This window comes from Ictalurus furcatus, chromosome 9 (genome assembly GCF_023375685.1).
Source record: "Ictalurus furcatus strain D&B chromosome 9, Billie_1.0, whole genome shotgun sequence".
NCBI classification, from domain to species: domain Eukaryota; kingdom Metazoa; phylum Chordata; class Actinopteri; order Siluriformes; family Ictaluridae; genus Ictalurus; species Ictalurus furcatus.
The window spans coordinates 9,546,502-9,565,978 of record NC_071263.1 but is presented as its reverse complement, the minus strand read 5'-3'; the positions used below and the strand labels follow the sequence as shown (position 1 = coordinate 9,565,978).

At 39.9% G+C, this 19,477-nt stretch overlaps 1 protein-coding gene across 1 annotated transcript; it reads right to left on the bottom strand.

Moving 5' to 3' along the window:
• Positions 1–3,610: 3,610 nt before the first annotated feature.
• On the bottom strand, positions 3,611–18,096 carry ppp1r14d (protein phosphatase 1 regulatory inhibitor subunit 14D). The gene is made up of 4 exons (XM_053632918.1): positions 15,860–18,096; positions 9,746–9,826; positions 4,254–4,286; positions 3,611–4,159 (listed from the first exon to the last, which is right to left on the bottom strand). The coding sequence occupies exons 1-4, from the start codon at positions 16,040–16,042 to the stop codon at positions 4,091–4,093; spliced, it is 366 nt and encodes a 121-aa protein (XP_053488893.1). The 5' UTR covers positions 16,043–18,096; the 3' UTR covers positions 3,611–4,090.
• Positions 18,097–19,477: the final 1,381 nt, after the last annotated feature.

Here is a 19,477-nt window from a genome sequence, read left to right as displayed (position 1 = left end):
ATATATGTACATGTCATAGGTGTGTAACCTACCATAAATTTGTGCAACTCTGAGTGACTACAAACCCTACAACATGCTGATTATAATAAAAGCAATGACCTTGCTTGAAACACTTGAAGTGTACAGATTAATCATGGAGCGTTTGGTTTGATGACAATGGTACTTCGTGAAAGATAATCCCATCTATATAATTTATCCGGAAATTACATCTGTGCAAGGTAATACATCAGTTCTCCAGCAACATTACCAAACAGACATGCAGTATGTCCAGAAAACATATCTGGTCCTTGTGTTACCTTGAGCGTTACCTTGTGGGCCTTCCTGTCCTAGTACACGAGTTGGAATTTGTCAGAATATGGATGGAGGAAATTTTTGCATTTGGTCACAAGGTTGACCTTTTCTGTTACTGAGTTACAGAAAGAAGAACGGTGGTTTGTTGTATGTTCCTGTGCTAGAAGCATTATTGTAATAACTTGTATGAAGGGATTAATGGTTATATTGGAGAATGGAGCACAGAATTTGTAACAACTACTGTATTTTTGCCTGTTAAATTATATTGACTGCCTGTTTATGCTCTCTCACTTGTTCTTTGCAGAAAGACAATGGAGGCCAATCAAATTCTACCATAGTTGACTGGTTGCGATATTAAATGGGAGGGATAGAATCTAATATCTCTCAATAGCTTGACAAACTATTACACCCACACTTAAAGGCAAATAGGCAGCTGCATTAATTTTTTTAATTATTTTTGTATTTAACTGTTTTATGTCTGTGATTCTCTACCGGGTTCATGCGATGTTTCCTTCGAATGCTTCTTAATTCCAGTCTGTGTATTTTTCTAATGACCACTGGTGGTGCTGTTGCACTTAGTCTGACAAAAATCAAAAATATTACAATTAATCTTATATAAAACCTTATATTGATGTATTTTTTATCTTTGAAAGACAGGAGGGCTTAGCCTTGTTAGCCCATTTATACCAGCCACCCATGTATATCATAGTAGCATCACAAAACCTGTACCACTGACTCTAAAATGCTTTGCAGTTGAGCAGTCTAGCAATGCTAGCCCTGCCCTGTCTTATTTCTACTAAGAACTAATGTATGAGTGAACAATAATGAACTGTATTTCATCACAGCGAGAGACTCTGCTTGTAAACAGAGGGTTTCTCTATTATTCCTTGAAACTGCTCATAAAAACAAACAAAAGCAACCAGTGTGTTAGACATGAACAAGACACATACGCACATGGGCAGACGTCTTCAGAGAGCCACACGGTGAATTGTCTTGACAGTGTGACATTCTAAACACTATTAACTATTCATGAGCTTACAATAGTATGTTTCATTCATGGTGTAATGGCTGCTGTGATACAGCGTCGTACAGAAATGGCAGGGGTTTTCTGTCTACTCTGAGATCCTCTTGTGTGTTCACAGGAAATTGGATACCAGAGAGGCTTGCACAATTCACGAAGATATAAAGGCAACATTTACTGAAGGAATTGTGTTCCGTTTATCTTTCAAAGCTAAATGAAATATCATTCAAACAAAAATCTTGTGAAGAGTATAACACTTATGAGGTATGATTTTTATTCCCTTTTTCATACTTAACAGTGCATTAGGTAAGATTAGTGCGCCCCCCCCCCCCCCACCCAAGATTAGGTCACTAACAGATCAACATTTGAACGATTCCCACCCATTTTCAGGAAGCTTGTAGAGTGGAGTGTTTACAAAATGACTGACAGGAGGTACATCCAAACACAAACAAGCGTTCTGGACCAAAGTGGTTAGCACGTTTGCCTCACACCTCTAGGGCCAGGGGTTCAATTCCCACCGTGGCCATGTGTGTGTGGAGTTTGCATGTTCTCCCCGTGCTGCAGGGGTTTACTCTGGTTTCCTCCCCCAGTCCAAAGACATGCATGGTAGGCTGATTGGCATGTCCAAAGTGTCTGTAGTCTATGAATGTGTGTGTGCGATTGTGCCTTGCGATGGATTGGCACCCTGTACTTCTTGGGATGGGCTCCAGTTTTCCCTGTGACCCTGAAGGAAAGATAAGCGGTATAGAAGATGGATGGATGGATTTTCTCAGTTGCTTAATGTACTATTGCTAAGGCCACAGATTAATGCATTGGTTTGTGTTGTTTTTATCATGTTCTACATACAGATTGGGGGGGGGGGGGGTGATGACAAAAAAAAACACCAGATTTCAATATGTAGTAATTTTTTTCATGAAAAGTAACCCACATTCAGAAACAAGGTAGGGGAAAAATAAGTACACCCTTCCTACTTCCACAGTCATTAAGAGAGTAATACAGCAGTCTGGTGTTACTAATGAAATGCCCAAAGGCATTTAATGACCAAAAAGTGTTCACTGTATACAAGAATGTTTGGTAGTTTGGTGTTCTGGAGCACTCAGGTGTGTGTCTACAGCATGCCACGAACAAAGGACATCAGCCATGACCTCAGAGAAGCAACTGTTGCTGCTCATCAATCCGGGAAGGGTTATATCGTCATACCATCTCCAAACAATTTGAAATGAACCATTCTACAGTAAGAAGGATTATTTACAAATGGACAGCCTTCAAGACAGTTGGCAATCTTCCCAGAAGTGTGTACCAGCAAATTCAGTCCAAGGTCAGACTGTTTACAGCGCAGAGATATAAAGAAAAACCCAAGAGCTACATCATGTTACCTACAGGCCTGTGTAAGCATGACAAATATTCATGGTCATGATAGCACAATTTAAAAAAAACTGAATAACTATAGCTTTTTTGGATGGATGGCTAGGAAAACGCCTCTTCTCTCCAAAAAAATTCAAAAAGAATATGGCAGCATGACTTAGGTTTGCAAAATTGCATCTGAACAAACCATGAACTTTCTGGAACTATATCCTTTGGACTGATGATACCAAGGTGGAGATGTTTTTTCATCATGCACAGCGACACATCTGGCGAAAACCAAACACAGTGTATGACCACGAACATCTCATACCAACTGTCAAGCATGGGGGTGGAGCGGTGAAGATTTTGGCTTGTTTTGAAGCCAAAGGACCTGGGAAACTTGCAGTCATTGAGACAATGATAAACTCCACTTTATACCAGAATATTATTGAGACAAATGTGAGGCCATCTGTCCAGCAGCTTGACATGTGTATAAACAAATTCCCTCAAACTTCAATGCTCTTTACAACTAAGCTATGTTGTAAAGAGTGGGCCAAAATTTCTCCAAAACGTTGTGAGAGACTGAAACTCCTAAATGTGGTTCTACGTGTTACTGAATTATAGGGTGTACTTCTTTTTTCGCCACCTGGTTTCTGAATGCTGGTTTACTTTTAGGAAGAAACGACTACATATTGAAATCTGTTGTGGATTTTTTTTTTTGCCACCAGAGGTTATTTGTTTGTATGTAGAAATTTTTGAGGAACACGATTGTTATTTAGGCCCTGATAAATAAAAACGTAGAATTTAAGGAGAGTGCGCTTTCTTTTTCCCATGACTGTATATTCCTTTTTTTTGTACAAGTTTTGTACAATTGCACCTTTTCTATCACACATTTTCTATCCATGTTGACCCAAGATGCTAAGTTAGTCATTTCAAATTAACAGCTAGCTTCCTTTATATGTAAATGCAACTACGTCCTTGCAAACTCACAAGGACCTTTCACCAAACTGTGGCATTTAACAGTTAATTACTAAACCAAGAGGAAAACATTTCACAGCATCGTTAAAAATCACCAACAGTCTCCACTTGAAAAGGTATTCTTTATGATCACATACAGTGTTTTTCAGAACAAAAACATATAAATAGACAACCAAAAATTTACAAGGCACAAAAAAATTGAGTAATAGACAGTACAATTTTATCTATGACGCAACCCTATATCTGCTGGAAGAAGTGTCAGAAATGTACATAAAGGATAATAATTTTTTTAATAACATTTATGGACAGCTCCCTTCTTGACTCACTTGTCAAGGGAAATTCAGTGTTTTTACATAATTCCATTGACAGATGTTCAACTCTATACAGGTGAATATGGATTTTCAGACATACTGTTTTTCACATTATCTTGCTTGTGGATTTTGACCTATTGTAGTACTATTTCTTGAGGGGCCCTGACATCTTGCGCAGTCCCTTCATCCGATAAAGTAAACCATTGATAAAATCCTGTGAGGACAAACAGACAGAGTATAAAGATTGCTCATGCTCGCTTCATAACTAAGAAAACTATGATGACTAAGAGTGTGAAGATGCACTGTACCTCTTTTGGCTTTCCACATTCTTGCAAAAGCTCCTGGTGAGAAAGAAAAGAAAATTATTCTTACACCTTTAAGTTGTACAAAACATTTCGCCCAGCTACCTGAGGGATTAGCTTACTGTAGCTTACATTCCAAGCTTTTATGATTGCCATACTACATTCATATATAACACGTAACTGTGCTTCTGAATTCTCTAGCCCATTTATTGTGAAATTAATTCCTGACTATAAAAACAACCACACCTCCAATTTAGTAATCTAATGGAATTAAACACTAATATTCTACAGTAAAGGAGCTGTAAAAAATATATATACATTTTTTAAAAAGTTTTCTTTTACTCGGAACAAGTCGAGATAACCACCATGCTCAGTGAAAATCACCTAGAGAAATTTTGGTTATGCAGAGACCTTTCAACAGTCACAAAGTATTATAAGACATATGATGCAGTGTTTGCCATAAACACCGTTGTCACACAGCCATCTTTCCCTGGTGCATTCTTGTCTAGTTCTCACCAGGTCAGAGGTAGTTACAAGGAAACATGACCGTTTTCCAGGGTTCATGAAGCCACAGATATACCTAACTAGTGTCCTATTTCACTCCTCCTAACCGTTCTACATGGATATCTATATGCCAGAAATGTCATGTGGAATGGAAATCACCTTGAAAGGTGATCAGAGATGATTGCTGCACTCAAAAGCATGGTGATATCCAGGTTGAAGAAGCATCGACTTTCTGGAGTAGTACACCTCTAATTAATGTCCGTGAAGAGCAGGCGTTCCTCATAGTAGAATGTTAGGGTGCTTAGACAAGGGAGAACCTCATATATTTCCAAGACATATGAACAGTTGGTAATTGTTCTGAGGATTGGATGGCCGCTGTCTGGTCTACCAGACATAGCAAAAAACACTCTGCAGGTTTTCCCTCATAAAACATGGAAAGGTCATTTGATTGATTCACAAAAAATGGGTGAAATGATGGATCCTCATGGGTTCAGACTTCATGGATTGTCCATTTAGCCATGCTAGTTTTTAATCTTATGTTGTTTTCTCATATTGTATGGGTGTAGACTACACAATACTATACTGTACTGTACTATGCTACCTCCCCAACAGGGTTTTTGGACTGATGGTACTCTTAGTCCATGACCTACTGAACCAGTATCAAGATGTATTTATTGATAGAGACTTCAAACCACTTCAGTAAGTCACTCTGGATAAGGGCATCTGCCAAATGCATAAATGTAAATATAAATGACCATGAAACCTGCACTCTCCCATCCAGGGCTTCTTTGGCGACAGGTCCAAAGTGCAACACCAGTAAACAAGGTAGATTGCCTAAAGTGTATTTGCACATGTATGGCAGAGTGATTGGTGCTAACCACACCTGACAGCGTGCATAAACCAAGTTGATGGTAAGTCACCCTAATTCATGCACTGGGTGGTCCACTGCTAGGAGCCACTTCTGTATAGTCAAGTGATTGTTCCAATCCATCTTTCAGATGAGACATTAAACCGAGGTCCTGACACTCGGTGGTCATTAAAAATCCCACAATTCTCGTAAAGAGTAGGGGTATAACCCCAGTGTACTGGAGAAATTCCCCCATTGGCCCTTATCTATCATGGTCCCCTAATAATCTCCATCCCTGAATTGGCTACATCACTCTCCTCTCCTCTCAACCAATAGCTGGTGTGTGGTGGGCGTTCTGGCGCACTATAGCTTCTGTCGCATGATCCAGGTGGATGCTACACGCTGGGTGGTGGTTGAGGAGGACCCCCCCACTGCCCCCCCCCCAATAAAATGTAAAGCGCTTTGCTCTAATAAGAACATCATCAGCACTTGGAAAGCACACATCAGAACATGCTAAAACCTGCAACACAGTGTTTGGGTACAGGTAAGCTGTATGTCCAAATCCCATTAATCTCTCAGTAAAATCTTTGGACTGTGGCATTGTGAATCCTGCTGTGACTGGTGAATGAGTGCATTCATTGCTGTGGGATAAGAGTGACTGCCACAGCTAGTTTAGGGCCTGTCAATGGTGCATACCCAGTTCCAACCCAGACCCATTTCCAGATGTTCCTGAGACCAGAGTTCAACATGGTCATTGTCTACTTAGAAAAAATCTCCTGGACGTAGCTATACTCCAAGGAGTAGCAAAGATGACGACTAGTCACTGGGCCTAAAGGAGAGCTCTGTTGAAGTGCCTGATGGTTCTGTTTTAGGCCCACTGCATTTTCTTTATATATGCTACCTCTGGGTCAAATTATTCGTAAACATGGAATTAGCACTGTTATGCTGATGACACACAGTTGTATGACTGTATGACACCAGCTTAATAAAGTTGAGGAATGTTTAAAGGGCATTATGGTCTCCACTTATATAGCGCTTGTTTAACCTTAGCGGTTCTACAAAGCACTTTACACTGGTTCTCATTCACCCATTCACACACACCCACAGTAACAGAGCTGCCATGCAAGGCGCTAAATTGCCATCAGGAGCAACTTGGGGTTCAGTGTCTTGCTCAAGGACACTTTGGCATGTGGAGTCATGTGGGCCAGGTATTGAACCGCCATTCTACGATTAGTGGACAACCCGCACTACCACCTAAGCCACAACCGGCCCTTTTTTGACATTAGACACTGGATGCTTATTAACTTTCTTTTCCTTAATTCTGACAAGACAGAAGTACTTCTACTAGGACCACATGCAGCTAGAAGTAAGCTTTCTGGTTACATAGTGACTCTGGGTGGCCTTTAATCATGTGCAACTTGAAAAAAGACCTTGGTGTGATTATTGACTCCAGTCTTTCCTTTGACGCTCATGTAGATAATATTATTAGAAAAATCTTCTTTTATCTCAGAAATATTGCTAAGATAAGAAATACTAAGATAAATGTGATAATGTCACTACACTATGCAGAAAAATTAGTTCATGCTTTTGTAACCTCTAGGTTGGATTATGGTAATGCCTTACTGTCTGAATGTTTCAGTAGGTGCATAAACAAGTTCCAGTAAGTTCAGAATGCAGCTGCAAGAGTCCTTACTAGAACCAGAAGATACGACCACATCACCCCTATCTTATCCACACTGCATAGGCTTCCAGTAAAATTTTGCATTGATTATAGAATAGTACTATCGACCTATAAAGCACTAAATGGTCTCGTGCCACAGCACCTGAGGGAACTTTTTGTCTTTTTTTATCTGCCACGCCTACTTCGATCAAAAGGTGCAGGCTATTTGTTGGTACCTCGAATAGTGAAGGCTACATCTTTCTCTTACAAAGCCCCACAATTATGGAACAGCCTTCCAATTAGTGTTTGGATGCTGTCACACCACCCCCCTCACACCCCGGTTCACCCAGGTTTGATGATGGTGGAGTGGCTGGCCGCCTAATGCTGTAATAGCTGTTCTTGCTGGAGTCTCTGCTTGCACTCATGCAAAGTACATTGTCCATAACCATAACGGCACAATAAGCATACCTACTAATCTCTCCCTCTCTTTCTCTCTCTCTTTCTTTCTGTCGAGCTACACATGATACTCATGAGATACCAACGATCCTGACCCCTTCTGCTCTCCGGACCTGCCTGATCTATCCTGATGCCCTACTTCTGGTTGGAGTTCTCATCAATTGGAAGTCACATTCTGCTGCTTAGGATGGCCCCACATGGTGCAGCCTAAAGATAATTGAGATTACTGAGGTTGGTACCATTTAAAAACCATAAAGATGGCTTGGACCTCAATTCATACAAACAGTTATGCTATGATGGCTAGGATTGCTACAGGTATGATAGCTTTAGGACTGCAATTGCCACAAACAGTTTTGAACTCAAGTCTCCATCAGTGAACAGTGGATAAGTTCAACAAAACAGACTTCATGTAAAAACTGTAATGAATTTCCCTGGTTACACAACTGCACCATTTATAGTATTAGCACATTTATAGAAGGGATTTATTTATTTACAGTATCTCACAAAAGTGAGTACACCCCTCACATTTTTGTAAATATTTGATTATATCTTTTCATGTGACAACACTGAAGAAATGATACTTTGCTACAATGTAAAGTAGTGAGTGTACAGCTTGTATAACAGTTTAAATTAGCTGTCCCCTCAAAATAACTCAACACACACCCATTAATGTCTAAACTGCTGGCAACAAAAGTGAGTACACCCCTAAAAATATAATCAAATATTTACAAAAATGTGAGGGGTGTACTCACCTTTGTGAGATACTGTATAATTGCACTATTACCAGAGCAAATACAGCCCAACACCCAGATAACACCATTATCAACATCAGGGACAGTGGTAGTAGCATCCTGCCCTGGGGTAGCTTTTCAGCAAAGAAGAACTGTAAAGCTTGTTGCCATCAAGGGCAACATGGATGAAGCCAAATACAAGCAAATTCTTGAGGAGAACCTATTCCACCCAGCCAGAAATCTGTGTTAAGTGTCAACATTTACTTCCCAACAGGACAATGACCCAAAGCACAGGGAAAAAACTACAAAGAAATGTCTTAGATTAAAAAAGGTTTATGTTTTGGAGTGGTCGAGTCAAAGACCAGACTTAAATCCAATTGAAAATCTGTGGCATGACCTGAAAATTACTGTCCACCAGTGTTCTCCATCTAATTTGAGAGACTTGGTGAAATTTTTCATTGAGGAATGCAAGAAAATGCCAAAATCAAAATGTGCAAAGCTCATAGAGACATATCTGAGACAACTGAAAGCTGTAAGGACAATTCACTAAGTAATGACTGTGGGGATTAATACTTATCATCATTTAAGCAGTGTTCACATCCTTTATTTTGAAATAATTCTGAGGACATCTAAATAATTTATTTAATTCTCTTTCTGTAGAGAGTCATTTCAAAAGGAGCATAAGAAAACCCACTGTAATATACATTAGTTTGATGTCGAAACAGCGAAAAGAGAACTAATTAAGTCTTGAATACTTTCTGGAGGCACTGTATATCCAAGTAAGATCCTTGTATTAGGACTTTTTCCTGTTGGAACACACTGATCAATGTCCATAATTATCAGGTGCTAATAAACAGAACTAGTGAGTAGGCACTTAACATTAGAGTTTGGGTCTCAAGAAGACACATCTTAATCTGGTTGCAAGATGTTGTCATGGCATGATATGTGCAGTCCAGTGGTCTACTACTGTGGGCTGTAATTGTGTGGTTGCCTATAAAAGCAAGTGCAATGCTTCCTGTTCAAGCTTCGTTCTCACCAACATCACAGTGTAAAATATAAAACATAGAATATCCTGACTGACATGAGTTTAGAATATAATACTTTATGTTCAAAAAAGGAGGAATTGAGTATACTGTATACCGATTATTTAACAACGTTAGGAAAACAGGTGTGTTTCACCAACATATCTCACACTTCTGTAGAAAATATTACCTACAATATGGTCCAGTGTCATATTGTTGTAATTAGAGTTGTGCGTGGAGGTGCATTTTGAAGTGATAAAGAATGACTTAGGACTTACATGTAGTTTGGTTCTCTGTTCTTCATCTGGGAGCTCCAGAAGTTCATCAATGTCAATTTCTAGTTCAGGAATCTCTTCCTCCTAGGGAGAGCAGAGTCGTGATAAGCTTTAATACGAGAATCATATTTAATTTCTGCAAACAACTTCGGAATTTGCTTTGGGAAATAAACAGTAGCCCCGCTTATTATTGTGAATGTGAACCCATTGGAAACAGATCTGAAATGCAATTCTAAGCAGATTAAATCATAATTAAAGACAGTTTCCTTTTCATTCAGATCATACAGAGACAAATCTCTAAGTGGAACCTAATTTAACCTTTGTCATTATGTTGTACTGCCCACACTCACCTCACAATAAGAGGATCTGATTGGATATTCCAGTGACATGTCTTTAATTACCTCTTGATAATGTATTTATCACACTTTTCATTCTGTACCACTTTACCTCCTGCGCTGATGGAAACAAAGATACTTAAAGTATACAACGCCACAACCTCATTCTTCTCGTTACCACACAAATGACCAACCCTTTAATCTGGGATTACATCAAGATAATGATTTGGTACCACATGCAAAAGAAAAAGTTATTCTGTCTTTAAAGTTGATAGAAAAGTAAGAAGAACAGAATATGTACCCAGTGTTAGTAATGAGCTCTCATACAAAATCTGACACTGCAGCTTCTCTGCTTCAGTGAAGAGTGACTGAGAAGCTTCAGTGATTCCTGTAATGCTCAGTTTGTCCTAGATGATAAATGATCCATGTTTGACAGATCATTGTCTCACAGGGGAGCAGTCACTGATGGATCTCGGCTTTAGGCTCACTGGGAGAACTCTTCTACATGTTATATGTATAGGTATCATGGATATAGTATTATAAGGTTCCCTCTAGGTAAGGAATGAATGGGAGATATCCCATAATATCTCTCAATGCTAAGGTCATAATTTGTTAACTTAAAATTTCAGGCTTAAATATATGACAGCATTATGAGAAAATATTTGCAATCAGGCACCAAAATAACAGCTAAAGACACGGTCTTTAATACTGTCCTAAAAAGGAAATGCAAATCCATGACCACTCCTATGGGAGAAAACAAGATTAGCATAACAATTGCTGTGTTAACTATGCTAACTAACATCTTTTAGTGCTTTTCCTCATCTTGTGTGAAAGGGTTAAAAAGATGTAACACTGCACTCTCTTGAGAATGTGGACATTTAATGATGCTAGAATGAATTCTTTATTCAAATACATAGACTCTGAGAGCATTTGATAATTCATCTATTCATCTATCATCATCTCTCTACACTAAGGCCAAACATTATTGTGTTGGAACCTCCAGTGGCTGAATAATTTATTTCAAGACAAGCCTTGCACGTACATTTTGGACATAGTTTGGACTAGTGTCAAATCCTAACATTTCTCTTCTTTGAAAATCAGTGCTTGCAAGGCAGACAAGCATGATTTTCTTGAAGTATTACTGTCTACTACTAATCCTTCCAACACTTCCTGCCAACGAATCAGAGGAAGTTTCTACTAAAAACATGTCATGCCGTAGAAGTTATAAAGGCTACATTCTCTGTCATCAAACTCTGATATGAGTTTTTTTGTGAGGAAACTTTTTGTGCACCAAGTGCACAGCTAAACACAAACAATAATCCTGTTTCTAATACTAAACATTTCTTATTTCTCTGTTCAGCAGTTCATCACATTTTTAAGTGATGGCCCTATGATTGCTTTCATGTAGCCAAAGAACTTTTCAACTGAGCTTCCATGCATTCACCTTGGTATCTATCCAACCAACTTTGCCAGGAGGAAGTCATCATGCTTACATGATTTATTTATTTATTTATTTGTAATACATGAAAATGCAGTCAGAGATGCACAGAGCCTCTGTGGCATCCAATGAGTGGCTGAATGCATTAGAGATGAGCATGAATAATTTATTTGGTGACACGGGACTGACGGTAAACGCTTCCACATGAAGACTCGGCATACCCAGAGCGTAACCTTTCAGCCAAGCCATGCAAAATTCAGCCTCTTTATCGATCATGTGGACAAATGCATTGCCACTCATGTACTGTGACTTAGCACCTAGCTAAGTGCTTTCTAAGGAGAAAACAGGATGAGCGTAATAACAAATTGCTATTACAAAAAAACAGTAGTTACAGTAGTTGTTGAAAAAAAAAAGACATGATATCATAGTGAGATTATGGACATTTAGAAACAAAGTAAGGAACTCTTCGGTAATATTATAACCATCTGAATCAGCACTTCAGAGGTCATAGCCTCCATAAAGCCTTGAAGGAAGGTGAAGATTTGAAATATTGGGTACATCAGCTACAACAATCAGCCTAATATCTTGTGGAAAGTACTCTGCATACATCACCTAAAAGCACCAGAGGGAATGAATGCCTCAGGAAACCTTTCAAGTTCTGCATTTACATTGCCTGCTTTTGATTGTAGGATACAATCACAGTCTCAATTTTATCAGCAGATCTGACGAAAAACCAATGCTTCTATGTCTGCGTGTTTATTAGAAATCATCCAGGCCAGTCTCAGACGTGTGAAGCAGAGGGAGCAAAGATAAGCCAGTGCCGGGGGCATGGCTGTCTGCCATTTATGCATCTGAATGCTCCATACAGCTAAAACCCATTATTCTGTCTAAAGAAACTGACCACTGCAAAGACAAGTGTGTGGTTGAACAGCATGCAGAGCAATAGGTTGATGTATAGCGCAGACAACATGATAATGATAATGAGTCTTTACTGGTCTCATATACATTACAGCACAGTGAAATTCAGTTTCTTTGCATATCCCTGCATGTTAGAAAGTTGGGGTCAGAAATGATACAGCGCCCCTGGAGCAGAAAGGATTAAGGGCCTTGCTCAAGGGCCCAACAGTGGCAGCCTGGCAGCGCTGCGGCCTGAACCACCGACCTTCCGATCAGTAACCCAGAGCCTTAACCGCCAAGCCACCACTGTTTATGATGTAAATCATGAATGTTTGCGTATTAGTGCATTAGTTTATTGGCTTCCAATCTCATAATCATGTCATAAGATATTCTCAGTCCCTCCAGGATTTTGCGATTTTATCATCGCAGAAATGAAAGCAAAATCAAGTAAACTCCACAATATTTGGAGGAGCGTGCAATTTTTCAAAATTACCGCAGATTTTTACCACAGATTTGCGCTGAGACATGTCATGTGATGTCATCACAATGCACATTCATCCAAAGCCCTTTCCGATTTACGTTTGTTGAACATGAGTACAGCTAACACGTCTCATTTCATCACGGCGTAAGACCGTGCAAAACAATTTAGTGCAATTGCAGTTTCACCAATTGAAGTACTTTTCAAAAAAAAAAAAAAAACTGAGCAAAACTCCTGCATTGCAAATTTTGAAAAAAGCCAAAGCAAAGTCAAATATTTTTGGCCGCAACAATTACAAAAAATCTCTGTACGGACTATTATTACGGATGATTATATACGGCTTGCAACACCATAAAAATGTTGTGTCTGTTCAGGTCTCTTTGTATGTAAGCATACCCAAACTTTGGCTAACCGAAGCTAAAGTTTTATATTTGACCTCATGAACAACGTGATTGGATTCGAGGCAGCACTGTGGCACAGCGGGTGGCATTGCCATCTCACAGCTCCCCACTTCGATCCTGAGCTCATGTTATTGCCTGTGTGGAGCTTCTAGGCATGTTCTCCCATGTCATCATGGGTTTCCTCTGGGTTCTCCAGTGTCCTCCCACCTCCCAAAAACAAGGTAGATTGGATACTCTAAATTGCAGCTACAGTAGGTGTGAATTAGCGAGTGAATGTGTGTGCAGTGCACTGGCATCCAGTGGAGGGTGTGTTCCCACCTCACACCCAGTGTTTCTGGGATAGGCTTCAGATCCACTGTGATCCTGACCAGGATAAAGCGGTTACTGAAGATGAAGAAATGAATGTAAGAAAAAGTAAAAAGGAGTGTAAATTGTGACAAATTTGCAAGTGTGAGACGTTGTGATTTTTCATTAGCTTCAAGCTTGCCAACACGATTTATGAAAACAGTAGAAACATGAAGCAATTTGATGGAGACTGAACAGAATGATAGCAGAACTAGACTTCCTCTGTTGTAAAAAGGTAACTTCAGGTCATCTAAAATGTCTTTGTAGGAGTAGTTTGGAAACTATTTGCTAGGAATTAGTTAGGTATAATTTTATTGAAGAGTTCTGTAATTTTATATTAATAAGGACTTATTGTTGTTTGTTTATTTGTTTGTTCATTTATTATTTATTTAGATTTTGGATGTATGTGTTTGAATGGTCTGCGTTAGACACTTGACAGTAAACAAACCATCTATAGACTGTTCTGAACCTGTCAGGTGATGGCCCTGTACCAGCTTATCAACTGATTCCTAAAAACATGTCAACAGTTTATGGTTGTTGAAATTTAGTAGATAATCTACCACGTTGCCAGTGGTCCACTATCACAGTTTCACCCCCCCCCCCCCCCCCGTTTAAATGCGTAACATGTTGTTGAAAACATTTGATATATTCATAAAGTTGAGAATAAGTTGATGACAGTCTATAGATTTTTTTTTTTGCACTATTAATATATGTTCACGTTCTCAAGCCGATATCTTTTCATTTCAAAGGAAACTTACAAACCACAAATGATCAACAAACACAAGCTAGGTTTCACACTGTGAAATAATTTTTTATTTTTTTTAAAAAAAACCATACACAATAAAACTGTTCCTCTCTTCTGTTCATCTGTGAGCTGAGCTACAGTAGACAGGCAGGTGCATAGTTTTAGCTGCAGCCCGCCTTCTGACACTGTCACTCTGCCGAGAGCACACCGATAATCAGGGGAAGTGGGAGGCGAATAGACAGGAATCAGTGTTTACAACTCAATAACAAGTAGGAGTGCCAGCCTCAAGATTTCTCTTTTCAGACTTGGTCCTAGCATTAAAATGGTACATAGAAATCACTTTAAAAACTATATTCAAACTCTACCACTAAGGAAAGCAAGCATCATATAGTGTGCTTAGAATTGAGTGGCATAATTGTCGTTTCTTGTCTTTCTCAAGGTGGGAGAGGAAATGTTTGACTATGTTTACATCCTGTCGTCACCATCAACACCATCATCATCATCATCATCAGAATTTGTATCAGCACTCATCATTCTTTCAGTGCGTCTCATTTTGTATCTGTTTTGCCTATCGCACATGGCAGCCGGAGCCTTGTTGCCATGGTATCCCCTGAGACAGCTGAGCACATTTCATATAACCCTTACAATTACAATGTTTCCCCCTACCACCTCCTCAGGGAAACACGGGTAACCCAGAGTCTAGGAACTCAAGGATGATGGCTCAATGGTCACTGCTTTAGGCTACTAATTGGAAGGTTGCGAGTTTGAATCCCAGCACCACCAAGCTGTTACAGGTGGGTCCTTGAGCAAGACCCTTAACTCTCAACTGCTCTGTTGTATCCTGTCTCAGTTGGAAGTTGCTTTGGATCAAGGCTTTAGTTGGATGAGCCACCCAAAAGCAACAGTAGTGTGCTCATAATATAAATTCTGTTAAGAGCTTATAGTATGTCCAAGCCCATGTCAAACCCAAGTATAGCTGTAGATATTTATCAGAGAGAAACGCCTGTTTTTATTGGTCCATACAATGACTTATCTTATGGACCGCCACTTGTAAGTTTAATTATTATTTCTGGCCAGATCTCTGCCTTAGCAGAGAGGCATATGAGGATACCTAAGGTCAGATAGTATCAGTCAAGTGGCAAACATGACGTGTCATTTAAAGTACTGTTGTGAGACAGCAGAACTGAGCTCACTGATCCCTTAAAGATTGCAACATCAGGATTAGTATTACAGTACAGAATTACTCCACTAGTATTTTAAAATTCAGTGTGGTAGCTAAACTGGTTAAACAGGCAGTTAATCGATCATTTATAAAGACTGAAGCTGTGGAGCCATGTCTCTCTGGGTGTGTACTACACACTTTATCCTTTTGGATGATTTACGGAACTGGCTACTGCCAGAATATACACACAGCACTCTTGGACTTACAGTGTGCAGTCTAATATAAACTACCACCGTCTCTATATTCCGTCTCTCACCTCACAGTCGTAAAGCAGGTGTAGTTGCCCATCGATCCACTCCTCAATGTCCAATCTCCTCTGGAGGTCTTTACGGTCGTATTTCACTGTTAGTTTGCCCAGCTTGCGATGAGGGGGCTCCTCCTCTTTGGTCTGAAACATCACCCTGGACTGGGTGCCTGGCTCTGACTCCATGGCTGCCATAGCTGCACACAAACCAGGGAGAGCAATCGGCAAGCCGTCTCTCTCACCTCTCACTCTCTCTCTCTCTCTCTCTCTCTCTCTCTCGTCCCCTCTCTTTCTGTCTCCCTCCCTCTCTCTTTGCTTGGATCTCTCCGCTCTGTCCAACAGCCCCTCTAGCTGGCTTTCTATTACAGCTCTTCTTCTATCTGTCTTTCTCTCACTGTCTTTCAGCTACTTGTACGCTCGCCGCCTGTTCCTTTGGAGGCTTGTAATGGAAGACGCCTTTGTGTGTGTGTGTGTGTGTGTGTGTGTGTGTGTGTGAGAGAGAGAGAGAGAGAGAGAGGGAGAGAGAGAGAGAGAGAGAGAGAGAGAGAGAGAGAGAGAGTGTATGTGTGTTGTTTCCCAGAGTGTTTTATGAGAGTCCGCGAGCACAGGTCACAGAGAGACTGATAAGCAGAGGAGTATAAGATGATTGACAGAGGGCAGGAAGTTGACTGAAAAACACCCACTTTTATGTTACCTCCACAGTTCACACAGCTTACACTGTAAAGGGCTTAATGGAGGGGGGGGGGGGTATTGCATGTTGCTGCAATATATCTGCTTAGTCTGTATACCCACCGAGCTCTGGGAATTCAATATTAGCTTGGAAGCTTAGAATCCAATTGTCAGTGCTAATAGTGTTTTATGCAGGTTGAATATCCTGTGCCCGGAAACATTGGGGTGTAATGGATTTGGCTTTTGTTGTGTTTTCATTAAACATGATAGAGAGACATGGTCATATGCTTACTGTGCATCAATACCTGTCCCACTTAAAGTAAATGATTAGTGTGTCAGTTGTAATTTACATAGATTGCCCACAAACTGCAGACAAAAAAACTCTACCTTAGCGAATACTGTCTAGTGAAGCACTGAGGTTGACGATTTGTACAGAACAGTACTGTAGAAATGCTAAAGATCATGAACACATTTACAGAGAAAGGCCAAAATATATTGATATTGATACTAATGTGGATAATAACATAGTGTAGCATGTAAGTAATTACACACCATAGGACATGCTGTTATAGGAAACTAATCAACAACAGGTTGGCATGATGCCACCCCAAAGTGGATTATTTTTGTACAACAGCACGTCCTAATGTTTTTCATTCCTCTTATACCACAGCCATTTGGCAACGATTATAATTCCACACGTCAGCAACACAAATTAGTACCTGGTATTACTTATAACCGTTATAAACAGCTATAAACAATCATTCCCTCATCAGCTTTTCTATTTTTACCTATCTCTTGAAGTTAACAAGACATAAAAACCCAGCTTGTCATGTTGCCAAGAAACTGAGTCTACCGGAGACTTTCTGTTGGCAGAAAACTTACTGGCTGTTGCAAAGCACTGACACTGGAGTCTCCTTCCATACATGTTAAATAAACAAATCCTTCGAGAAATAAGGCTTGCCCATATCAAGGATTATGTTTTTCTAAAAACACGTTATTTTTAACCATTTATTATTAGCCTTAGATTATGTATGTCCCTGTAGGTTAGGCGTTACTATAGAAACGATAATGAACACATTAATTAAAACCTGTGATTTAAATTATAGCCAGCACTACTGTCAGAGGGGGCGCACGGTGGCTTAGTGGTTAGCACGTTTGCCTCACACCTCCGGGGTTCGATTCCCGCCGGGGCCGTGTGTGTGGCGTTTGCATGGTCTCCCCGTGCTGCAGGGGTTTCCTCCTCTAGTCCAAAGACATGCATGGTAGGCTGATTGGTGTGTCTAAAGTGCCCGTAGTGTATGAATGGGTGTGTGAGTGTGTATGTGATTGTGCCCTGCGATGGACTGGCACCCTGTCCAGGGTGTCCCCCACCTTGTGCGTTAAGTTCCCTGGGATAGGCTCCAGGCCCCAAAGCAAGCTTGTGTAGGATAAGTGGTATGGAAAATATATAGATTTATAGTCTTTCTCATAATCTGAAGGAAAGCAGGAAGCAGGATAAACAATAATAAACAGCATTTTTATGATGCCCATTACCTTTCATTACTGTCCTTGTATGAGCTGTAAGGTTACATAATAGTATTATGATATCGCTTGTAGTCATGTCCGTGACCATTTATAATAAAGTCTCCATACATAGTCTCCTTGTATGAGCTGTAAGGTTACATAATAGTATTATGATATCGCTTGTAGTCATGTCCGTGACCATTTATAATAAAGTCTCCATACATAGGGGAAATCAACACTTTTTAGCAAAATGTCTTTGTTAGGATTTGTGAAGAGAGGGTTGCGATGTTAGGAACAGAGAAAGTACACACAAAGACGGTGCCCTCACCCCTCTACACACTTTCTGCACCACACGCTTGGGAGAGTTGGCAAGATCTCACATTAGTTCAAAGAAAGGCAGAGTATGTATAATGCTTGGCACACAACAGATACCATGGGTTAACTATTGATTAGCTAGGCGGAAGGGCATATTTTCATAAAACAGGATACATATATGGTTTTCTGGAAGTCATAGGAATAGGGGCAAATGTTATTCAGGAAAGTATGTAAATGCATGCAAATTGTGCATTTCTGGGAGACAGGAATGCGCAAATGGTGAGGGATTTTATCTGTCTGTACCTGAATTAAGAGAGAAACAAAGACAAAAAAGGTGTTAACACTTTCTTTGTTCCTGAGGGAACAGTAAACAGTAAACTTATCAGTCTTGCCAATTTTTTCATAATTTTTTCGTACCCAGCAACCCTGTGTAAGATAACCAGTACATAACATTATGTTTTTTGTATATATATCGTGTTACTTTCTTGAGTATTAGTGAATGTTTGCACCTTAAGTAATAGTTGTGAACAAGTACCTCAGTTGTTCTCAGACCTTTGGGACACCCTGTATTTGTTAAAACCTTGAGTGTACCAGAGTGTCAACAGAGCTCAAACTTGTGAACTTGTGTTGTATTCACATGCCAATTGGTTACAATAAAGAACACAGAACTCAACAATGACCAGAGTGCCACTATGGATCTTCCACAGGTCTGATTACAACAACAACAATGTCTGTGTTATTTTTCTTTTGTTTTGGCAGAGCATATCAGTCGGCTGTTTCACCCTGCTGATGGGCCGTCTGTTACAAGCGCTGAATTATTGAGTGCCACTGCAGCTCAGCTTTCACAGCCAACAACATTCATTCACTCCACATCTAGTGGCAGGTATTTCCCCTTCAGGTTCACTTCTAGACTAAAGCGTTCAGTCTAGCTTCAGGATCAATTCGCCTTAACTTTATCCTGATCAGACAGAAGTCAAGATCCTGTTCTCAGCTGCCACAGCTTCTGTTTGCCCTTCTTTGTCACACCTGAGTAAGCCATTACATCAGCTCATGAACTGATGTTTGAGGAATCGAGCTTAAAGGAAAATTCCAGCTTTTGTAGAAAGCTTTGCTAAGTATTTGTCAATTAAGCTCTAAATCTAC